The 10,815-nt window shown below is 42.0% G+C and overlaps 1 protein-coding gene across 6 annotated transcripts in view; it reads left to right on the top strand.

Moving 5' to 3' along the window:
- The first annotated feature begins 262 nt into the window (after positions 1-262).
- Positions 263-10,815, top strand: part of LOC309875334 (DGAT1/2-independent enzyme synthesizing storage lipids-like) — a 33,442-nt gene continuing 22,889 nt past the window's right edge. For 5 of the 6 annotated variants that reach the window (XR_014317015.1, XR_014317016.1, XR_014317017.1 and 2 more), the window contains exons 1-3: positions 263-476; positions 4,564-4,891; positions 7,298-7,462. Coding sequence is in view for 3 of the 6 variants with exons in the window: in XM_082754669.1 (XP_082610795.1) it covers positions 4,567-4,891; positions 7,298-7,462 (490 nt within the window). In the remaining 3 variants the exon portion in view is untranslated. Of the gene's footprint in view, positions 477-4,423; positions 4,892-7,297; positions 7,463-10,815 lie in introns of those variants that run through there. The other variant, XM_082754668.1, reaches the window with a different exon arrangement.

The raw sequence follows: 10,815 nt of genomic DNA, 5'->3' as shown, positions 1-10,815 counted from the left end.
GGTGGCTGGACCGGGTGATCTTGGAGGGCCTTTCCAACCGTAATGATTCTCTGGCTCTACAAAAGATCTTCCCCACGAGCCCTCACACACACAAGCCCCGGTCCAGCAACGTAAGGAGCCGGGCGGGCGGCGCCACCAATGGCGGCGGCTCCCCCTGGCGGCCGCCTCCTCCACGGAAGCGGCGGGCGGCGCGGCGCGGTGCGGGGCCGGCAGCGGTCCGGGCGGCTCCCGCGGCCCCGGCGGCGCCGGGTTCCGAGCGGCTCCTTCTATCCCTTCCCCTCCTCCTCCTTCATCTCCTCCTCCTCCTCCTCCTGCCCTCACGCCGCCGCCCCCGCTCCCCCCCGCCCCGCGGGGAGCCGCCCGAGCCCCGCCGCCCCGCGGGCACCCGGCCTCCGCGGGGGCGGTGGGCGAAGGAATAAAAGCAAGACCCGGGAGGGGCGCGGGGCTGCAGCCGGAGCCCCGGCCGCCAGGGGAAGGTGAGCGGGGACCGGCACCGAGGGTTTGGGGTTTGTAATGGGGGAGCTGGGCTTCGTAATGGGGCGCTGCTGGCTGCCCCACAGCACCGGGGCAGCCTCCCAGCTGCAGGGTCCTGCCCCTCGGGGGGCTCTTAGCGGCGTTCCCGGGCTCCGAAGCCCTCTTGTGCTCGTTTGCTGTGCTGGTAGCTTTGCTAATTTTGCTCTAAATGCCTCCTGTGGCTGCCCGGCGCAGCAGGAGGCGGCGTGTTTCTGCTGGCCGGGGTGTGTTGTGGCTGTCGTTTTGCAGAAATTTCCCAGTTTTGGGGCACTGGGATGCTTTGTGGAGGTTCCACTTGGACTTTTCAGCTGTGTAGTGAAACTGCAGCGTGCTGGTGCTCTGCTTCTCGCAGCACCGCGAGCCCATGGCTCAGGTAGCCCAGTGGCAAGAGCACAGCTGTAGTTTAATTAAAGACTCGTCTGGGCCATGTACTAGAAACTAATGAAAGGAATCGCGTGTTAGCCTTGTTTCCAGTCTCCATCAAGGAAAAAAAAAAAAAGTGTAAGTCCACGTGTAATGTTGTTAGCTGAATGAGAAGTTGTGCTGCTATCATCCAGTGAAAGTCTGTATCAGTCACACCATTAGGAAGTTGGTATTGAAGTTAAAACCATGTGGCTCAAGCTGTGTGGCAGGAAACATGTTAGAGATACCAGCTAAAATAAGTCTTCTAAGGGTACGTTCATACTACAGAGGGATTCTGCTGTGAAGTTGGCTGAGGTTGGGACTTGGTAGTAGGGCACCCCTGCTGCAGTTTTTAGGTTTGGGTGGTGACAGATGCCCAAACACCTCTGACAGGGAGGCTAACACAGTTTCTTGTCCTTTGCTTGAAGGAGGTCCCGATCAGAGTGGTGTCACTGGTGTTTTGAGAAGGCAGGATACTTAATTTTGTAGTCTTAAGGGTGCTGGGCAGTCATCAGTTAAACAGCTCTAAAGTGGGACAGCTCAAAACATCTGTCTATTAGTAGTGCACATGAGCTGTGTTGGGCCTTTATTCAATTCAGGGCATGTGTGTGCTCTTTTGATGACAGAGAGTCTGTCTTCTCCGCTGCCCTTACCTTTAGTAGGGCGTTAGGTGCAGCTGTAATGTAAATCATATTTAGGCTTGGAAACAGTGTGTTCCTGTGGGCCATCAGGGCATGTGCTGGATTTCTTAAAGGGAGAACAAATCTACAGGCTGGAGGAGACCTTTATCTGGTGGATGGTAAGTTGAACATGGGGCAGGATGGCTGTCTGCATGCTGGGCTGCGTGGGCAAGGCCATAGCCATTAGATGAGGGAAGCGTGTATTTCCCTTTATTTCCCTCTTCATCACTCATGAAACCCCGTGTTTCGAGCCTCACGATACAAGAAAGGTGCGGACAGCCTGGAGGAGACTCCAAGAAGGGCCACCAACACTGTTAGCTGACTGGAGCATGTTGCAGACATGGGGAGGTGGAGGGAGCTGTGTGTGTTTTTCTTAAAGATGAGGAGGATTAATGGGGATCTCGCTGCTCTTCTTAGTGAGTGGTTGCAGGGAAAGTGGGATTAGGGTTCTCAGCCAACGGACAGGAAGCAACAGGAACAAATTGTAGTAAGGGAAATTCTAACTAGATCAAGGGAAAGCATTTTCACCATGAGGGTGGTCCAGCACTTGATTAGGGGCTGAAAGAAGCAGTGGGATCTCCATATATGAAGATATTACAAGTGGGACTGGACAGTGCCTTGAGCACCCCTAATCTAACTCTTTGGCTCTGCTTTGTGCAAGAGGTTGTATTAGTGCTGTCCAGTGATTCTTTCCCCTCTAAAATATTCCATGATTCCGTTCAAGAGTAGGAAACAGCATTATTCAGGGTAGAATTGATGGTCCCTAAGGGAAGGCAGTACTTCAGCTATTACGTCTGTGGTTGGCAGCAAAGAATTTTTATTTATGTTACAGGTTATTGCACAGATACATAAGCAAACCCATAAAATTGCAGTGAGATGCAATACCTCAAATGCAATCACATTTCATGCAGAAGGACAAGTAACATTTTGCAAGACTGGCATGTGTGGACAGGACTTAAAGTTTACGTGATGAGGATTTTGTGTTTGGAGAAAGTCGTAAACAATTAAAAATGTAGTAGGAGGGAAAGCATAACTTTCAGTAATCTTTGAAGTTCTGTACCCACCTCTGAGTTTTAAAAAGCTCTTGTGCCATAACTCATGCCTACGTCCTGTTCTCTGCTTAGTAGGTGGAACCAGTGGAGAAATCCAGGCATGACAATCTGGTAAATATAATGTTGAATCCTACTCCTAAATCCTCCTTGGTCTCTGAAGTTGTGTTCTTTGGACTTCCCATGGTTGTTTGCTGCCTCACAGGTTCTGGAGTCAGTCTCTCAACTGGAATGAGAAAGAACTTTCCCTTGCTCTCTTTCCAATCCTTTTGTCCAAATTGATCCTCCCTGCCACCCCTTAAATGCACACACATGAAATTGGTGAAGTTCCTTTAACTTATGCCATGTGCTTATGCATTTATGAAGATTATCAGCTGCTCTTCTCATTGTCCTCGAGAACATGCTGAAGAGCAGAATTTTGTAAGCCTGGCTTGGTGGAACAGGCATGGATCGTGGGAGCAAAGCTCTTGTCAGGAGATCCTCTATCTCCTCTTGACTAGGAGTTACCTGGAGCAGTGTGGGGATAGGCCAGTTTCAAAACAGAAGTGAACATCCTTGCTATATCGAAATGGGGGAGGAACAGTTGAGACTGGGAAATAAGTGAGCTGAGTTCTGTTCTGGTGCATGCTTCAGTGTCTCATAGCAAGTGGGGAGTGAAACTGATCTGCTTCTTAGTATTTGCTGCCATTGGGATTCTGATAGCATTAGCAAAACTATCTTCTGAATTTCAGTCTCTTGTTGCTAGTGAAACAGAGCAAGAGTAAAGGAGTGATGGATACGTATCTCTCTGCGTAGCAACTCTGCAGTAATATGTTGTAAGTCACATTTTAATAATAAAAAACCTCAAATTATTTCAGAAATTATTGCTTTTAATTAAAATCCATCTATTTCCCACTAAGTCTGCACTGTAATTGCAAAATGCTTTTTTTTTTTTTTTTCCCCTTGACTTGATTAACAGTTACTCCAAGTCTTGACCAAAACTTTTCTACACAAGGATTTTTTTTTTTTTCCCAAGGTATTTATCTTGTTCTAGAACTCTAGCTAAAACACCTCAGCATACAGGTTGTCTCAGGTTTGTAAGATGAAGTGAATAGCAAATTTTCCCCTAAACCCTACATAACAGAGAAAAAAAATGTTGCTCCAGAACGATAGAAAGTATGAAATCAGTCCAGAGAGAAGTAACACTGAAACTTCTTAGGAACTGGCATGGAAGACAGTTCTTATGCCTAGACACAGTAAATGCTGAGTGATTGAAGCTCTTTGAGGACTTTATGTGATCTTTTTCTCTTTGTGGAACCTCTCTGTGTTGTATTCTGGGACTTGCATTTCACGATCTGTAAGTTTCTAGATGCAATTCAAAGTCTCTACACGAGTGAGACTTGCTTATTTGAGGCCATCTTCTTACCAAGTCATTGTATGTTCATGGTTAGTGGAAGCGTTTGGTAGGGTTTTTATAGCACTGAATTTGAGATTGTACTATTTCCTGCTGGAGTAAATGCTTGGGACAAAGTTTTGAGTGTACTGCATATGATGTAGGATAATAAAAAATACTAATCAACTAATGAATGCAGCTTTCTGGGAACTGGAAATAAAATAGATGTCCTGGATCTCTATAAGATGTGCAGTTTTTAATGAGAGAAAATAGCTTGAGGTGCAACAACCATTCTGTCTTTCTGAAATCGGAGCTGTCAGCATATCTGCTACACAAAAATGACCGAAAAGAATCAAGTAATGGCTTTGCTGTGTGAACCGTTCTGTTTCTAACGTGGCCTACTGGCTTGTGTAGCACGTGGTGTACAAATAAAATGCATCAGTATTTTGTATGATTATGCAGTATACACAGGTTTATTGCTGTCTTTTTTAAGGCTTTATTCATCTGCATTTTCTTTCTTTTTTTTTTTTTTTTTTTAATTAAACAGAGGATGATAGGTGGAAATGAATCCTGTGCTGCAGGACCAATATCGCTGTCCTACTTAACCTGTGTGGCTCACTTACTGGGAGAATGGACTGGTGTGGAGCATCTTGAAGATTATCTGGGTTATACAGTCTACCTTTTATGGTTGCTTCTTCCACTTGCAATAGCTTTTATATTTCCAGGAATTTTCTTCCTCATCTTTATCTACAGTGCTGTTATCATTCTTTATATTCATAAAAGGAAATTAAGTGGAGAAAAATCAGGTAACGTTTGGGATGGTGCAAGAAAAACATTGACTACCTTATGGGATGGACACGCAAGAATATGGCATGGTAAGCAAGATCTGACTTTTCATTAGAAAGTGCTGAAGCTCTTATTCCTGGCTTTACCTTTGGGGATTATCAATGTACATCTGATTGTTGTTGCTGTTTGATGAAATTTGAAATTCAGGCCATTTTTTTTCCCGTAGCTTAACAACTGCCATTTGTGCTTCAACCATTGTAGAGTTTGGAGAAAAAACAATTGAGACTTTTGGATGTAATATTTTCAGTCTTGCACTTTTATTCCTTAGCTGCTACCTTGAGATCTTTCATCTAGCTGGATATATGCTATTTTTAAAATTGTTTAATTGTTTTTCTTTTTTACTTTTTAATAACTACTGGATTTTCTTCATTCCAGGAGGACCTGAAATGATAGCTATGTTAAAAATCAAATTAATTTGCCATGTCCCATGAACTTTTTAGCAGGCAATAAAAAAACAAAAACCTTCTTTCAGTTCTTGCAGAGTGAATACATGAACACTGGAAGCTAAATGACAGTTATAACCTAATAGCTAATATTTCTGCACATATTTGCGCAATTTAATTACAAGTAACCAACATAATGCCAAACAGTGGCTAAAAGGAACCCTCAACATTGGTTCATTCACTAGTTGCTACTTTAATTTGACTTCAGAGCCCCCAAAGTGTTACAGAACCCCACTTTTTATATTTTCTTTCTCTCTATGTATTTTTGACAACTACTTTCTCTAGTAGAAGAATGTCAAAACTAAGGGCTCTGTTCCTTGTCCCTCTACTATTATATCTCTTATAAAGACAGACTTAATAAATGATTTGGCTTTTCTTTCTAAGGAAATCATAAGCCTCTTTCAGAACCATTCACTCTAAATACAGCTAAAGGAGAAAGATGTTTAAGAGCAATTTACATAAAGAACAAATCCTTCTTGAAAATCATCTCTATTTGTTCTCCAGTCAAAGGGAAGAGGGTTTTCAAGGCATTGATAGCCAGATGGTGCAGCGGCTGTATCAGATGGGCTTTGTAAGACTAAGATGTAACTTTCAAATCTGTGAAAGTACACTAGATCAAAATCAACAGTGAAATCAAAGGGCTTAAAATGCTCACTTCATAATGAAAGCTATTTACTTTTTTCATAAGAAAATGATTTTTTAAGGCCTTGGCTCTTTTCATCTGTAGTAACTTTTTCTTTTTTATAAGAAGCCCAACTTTTTATTTGCACAGAAAATACTCTTATCCAGTCCATCATCTACTGATGTGACTTTTTTTCTGCCCTGGCAGCTGCTTCCACGTTCTCTGAAATGTTTTGTGATATTTGTTTTCCCCACTTGGTTAATTGATAGTTCACAGGAAGAACTTTTCCTCCTGAAATCTCACAGCAATGGGGAAAAAACAAACAAACAAACAACAGCAACAACAAAAATAAATAACAGAACCCTAAAATGGTGTGTGATACCTCTAACCTGTGCAAATGTTAGACACAGGTATCGTTCTGGTTGTGCACAGCTGGCAGGGAGCTCAGTTAGTGGTCACTTGTGATGGCACAGGTGATAGGTGGGTGTGTTTGCTATAGGTTGCAGATACACGGGTGTAGAAAGTAAAACAGTGAGAAGAGCCAAAAGTACAGACAGAAGTTTAAAAAAGAGGGGTGTGGGGAGATTGTTCCAATAACTTCAGAAGTGGCAGTTAAAAAGAAAACAAAAACAACACTAACAAACCTGCTCAGTATTAACTGAATGTGTTTTGAACTGGTCTATTTTGTTATTTTGTGCTAACTGAATATTTTCCTCACTGCTAACTAAATGAGAAATACACGTCCAATAAGAAACTTGTACTTGTATGTTTCAATTCATGTATGTTGCAATTGAGCACGTAAAGCCTCAGACAGCTTTTGGTGCTTAGTGATGGAAAAAATAGAGCAAGCATAACTGAGAAAAGTAACAAAAAAGAGCTTCACATGCTGGAATAAAAAGAGCTACATAAATGGATGTTGTCATGTCAAATCTGCTTAAACAGTTACTCATGGCAATGAACTTGACTTTGAAAGGTAGCTAAGAACTTGAAATAGTGTTTCAACACTTCTATCCAATCTGTATTTTGATTTATCTTGAATGATTGATTAAGAGGGCTACAGCCTTGAAGGCAGCGAAATGAAAAAAAAAATAAGGTAAAATTATACAATAGTTGAAGAGATCCAAGCTGTTGTTTTTGGTGGTGTTCTGTCTTTCTTTAAATGTAGATCTTCTGATTTAAATGAAGCTTGTATTTCCTGTGAAAGCAACGTAGTCAATGCTGCAAGTCACCTCTTGACATTTTAGCTGTTGCTTTGCTCTAACACTTCTCTATAGATACTGGTTTCAGCTTGCCAGCTTGATGCAAGTTAGTTTCTTTGGGATAGAATTGTATCTTATTTTGACATCCCTTATGTCTTTGATTCCTAACAGGTTACGAGATTCATGGTGATGAAAAAATTCCAGAAGGACCTGCACTTTTTGTGTTTTATCATGGAGCTTGTCCTGCTGACATTATCTATTTCATATCTAGACTTCTTTTAGAAAAGAAGAGATTCTGCTACATAGTAGCTGATCATTTTGTCTCCAGAATACCAGGTAACATGCTTCATTATGAAGGATCAATTTGAAAACTCTATAGACACTTTTTTAAATAATGTAAATAATGAAAGTTGAAGTGCAAGAATCCAGCTTTCAGAACAAACTCTCAGACAAATTTAGTTGATGTCTGTTGGAGAACAGATGTTCCCTGTAAAGAGCATACTCAAGAATGAGTTTGTGCAACTGGCCTGTGCAGGGATGGGTTGTACTCCTGGCTGGGCAACTCCTCTCACAACTCCAAAGTGTTTAGAAACAAACAAAAAAGAAGAGGTCATGGGAGAAACTTTTGTCTTTGTATTAATTGGCAGCCAATACTTCAATGAGGTGTTTCCTTTTTATTAATATAGGCAGAACGAGTGGTGTATAACCTGATTAAGAAATATACTGGAAGCAGTGCCCTTAAAATTGGTGACATTAGTATGGGAGAATAGAGGATGCCTTTGTGTATCCTACTCAATTGAGTATGGTGGGCAGTAGAGACTGGTATCTCCAAGAAGACTTTAAGTAGAATCTGGTCCAGAGGAAAGCCATGGAGGTGTCCAAGTTTGTGTGAAACATGTAGGAAATGAAAAGTATGTTTAGGGCAAACTTCTGGCTGGACAGCCTAGGGAAAAACCATGCTGAAATAAGTCAAGTTAGTTATGTGGGGATTTAGTTTTTTTCTTCTGGAGGGGTGGGAAAGGGCAGTTGAATTTCCAAAATACATTAGTATCCAGTTCTCTTCCCAAATTCAACTAAAAACCTCATAATTTGACTTGTGAATTTATAGGAGTGTTAACGTAATGTACTAATATTTATCAGCAATACTTTTACTGAAAACAATTCATATCAGAGAACTAATTTTGCCATGAAATCATTTCAGCCTTAATCCCTAAACACAAAACCTTTTCGTGTGGGTAATGTTAGGTCTTTGTCTCTACAACTGCTTTTGCCAGTAGACTAGGATTTGGGTTAATTATCCAACTTCTTGTATACATCTGACTAACGCAATCTATTTTGTAGTTTATTGGGTATGATGTGGAGTCAAATCTTAATAATTATGCACACTTGTTAATTAAATGTTAGTTGTAGTTTATTCTCAGGAAGGTCACTGGCAATACCAAGCTGGAGGAGCAGTTGTCGCTCCAACGGATAGAGCTGGTATTCAGAGTAACTTCACAGAAAGACTGGCAGAAACATCACAAAGTTCAACAAAAGTGAATGTGAAGTTATGAATTTGGGATGAAATAATCCCATGTGACAGTACAGGTGAGACCCTGAGTAGAAATTGGCTTTGTCAGGAAGGATTTCAGTGTTCTAGTGGACAGCAAGGTGAACATGAACCAGCAGTGTGCCCTTGCAGCAAGGAACCATAGAACGGTTTGGATTGGAAGGGACCTTAAAGATCATCTCATTCCAACCTGCCTGCCATGGGCAGGAAAGAAGATGGAGTGCATGGTGGCCTTTTTTAGCATGTGTGTAGTTGAGGGAAGAAATTACTTCTCTTGGTTTGGCACTTGTGAGAGCACATCTAGCAGTACTGTGTCCAGTTTTGGACTCTGTAGTGTGAGAAAGACATTGGCATATTAGAGCCATATTCAGTGGATGACTGGACGCTGGAGTGTACCATGAGGAGAGGCTGAGAGAACTGGATTTATTTGGTCTGTAACAGATAAAGGTGGGCGGAGATATTGCTGTCTTTGATTACTTAACGGAGGGGTGCAGAGGAGCTGGAGACAAATTCTTCTCAAAGGTGTACAGCAGTAGGATGATAGGTGACAGACAAGCTGCAACACAGAAAATTCCAGTTAGACATGTGGAAATGTGTTTTATGATAAAGATGATCATACACCTGAACAGATTCCACAGCTACTCTGGGCGAACTCCATCCCTGGAGATTCTCAAAACTCAGCTGGCTGAGGCCCTGAGTAGCCTGGCCCAGCTGGACCACTTTGGGTGGGAGGTTGCACTAGATGGCCCTTCCAAACTAGATAACTCTCTGATTATGTGAATGATTTAAGGCTGTTCAGGGAAGAGAAATCCAAGGAGCCCAGATTGTTGTTCTGGATTGTGTCTCAAAGACTGTAAAATAATCTATGAGTGGCAGCCCAGGCAGATGGAGCTTCTCTTGTGAATCAAATCAGAAAGATGGCCATCCTTTTATCCTAATACTAAGGCTGCCTGATCTCGATTAAGGCTTCAGATTAACTTGGATGCCTTTCCAGAAGATGTTTTAATTAACCCAAAGTTACCAGACTCAATTTAGGAGAAATGGAAGAAAGGCTTTTAGACACACTGGAATCAGACGATTTACTGATCCTTCTGTTTTTATGATTTGTGAGTCTATTATGAATAGCTGTGAGGAATGGCTTGTCCCATGAATCTGAATGTTGGACCCATGCCAGGATGCAGCTGACAACATGCAGTCTTATTGCTTCCTCTGCACTAGGTGCTTCTGTACTGAATTAACTGTGATTAACTGGATTGGATTTATAGAGTATTGCTGTGCCCCCTGAAGGATTCATGAGCCTACAAGGGGTCAAACAAGCTGCTCCTCCCTGCTTAAGTCTTGACAGACACAGCTTGGCAACCTGTGGAAGGGAATTCAAACTAATAGAATAACTCCTCGAGATACCTGGAAATACCTGTTGAGCATTGCCTAATGCATCTCTCTTTCATGTAGATGCAAAAGGAAATTATTTGCTTGCCTCAATTTATACTAAATCAGTACTATGTATGCTTCTCTTGCCTGTGTTTTTGGGGCAGAAAGACATGGAATGCAGTCCTTGGGCTAACTTTTTTCCTTTTCTTTTTTTTTTAATACTGGAAGTTGGTCACAGGATGGAGGTGGGAGGGGAGGAACACTCTGGTACTCCCTGGTCCTTTAAATTCTCATCTGTGTAATACCCAGGATTATGTTGATTTCTCAAAGGTTGAATAAAAATGAAATCTTCTACTGAATAGTGGGGAATAGAAGAGTGTGCTAGGGCAAAGGCCAGGTTGAACAGTTGAATAAAATCAACTTTGGATTTCTTGGTGCTTGGAAAAATTAGCATACCTTGATGTTCTGGCTTTGTGTTTAGGATTTTTTTTATTGTTTAAACTGGGGGAAAAAGTATATTCCTGGTGGTTGTCATGCTATAGCCAGGTACTACCCCAGTGTTTCTTATGATGACCCTTACCTTGGGTATAGAGTACCCTGGCTGTCTCATCCGGACCACTGGATTAATTCCTGTCTTCCTGCTGCTCTAACTTGCCAGATTCTTCCTTTCTGCTGTTGGACTAGAGGTATTAATAGTCAAGTATGATTTGCTAACTAGTCTGTGAAATACAGCTCAGAATATAAGGTTTACAGTAAAAGCCAAGGGGGG

This window comes from Aythya marila (assembly GCF_965140915.1).
Source record: "Aythya marila genome assembly, chromosome: 2".
NCBI classification, from domain to species: Eukaryota; Metazoa; Chordata; class Aves; order Anseriformes; family Anatidae; genus Aythya; species Aythya marila.
This window is presented reverse-complemented; position numbering and strand designations above follow the sequence as displayed.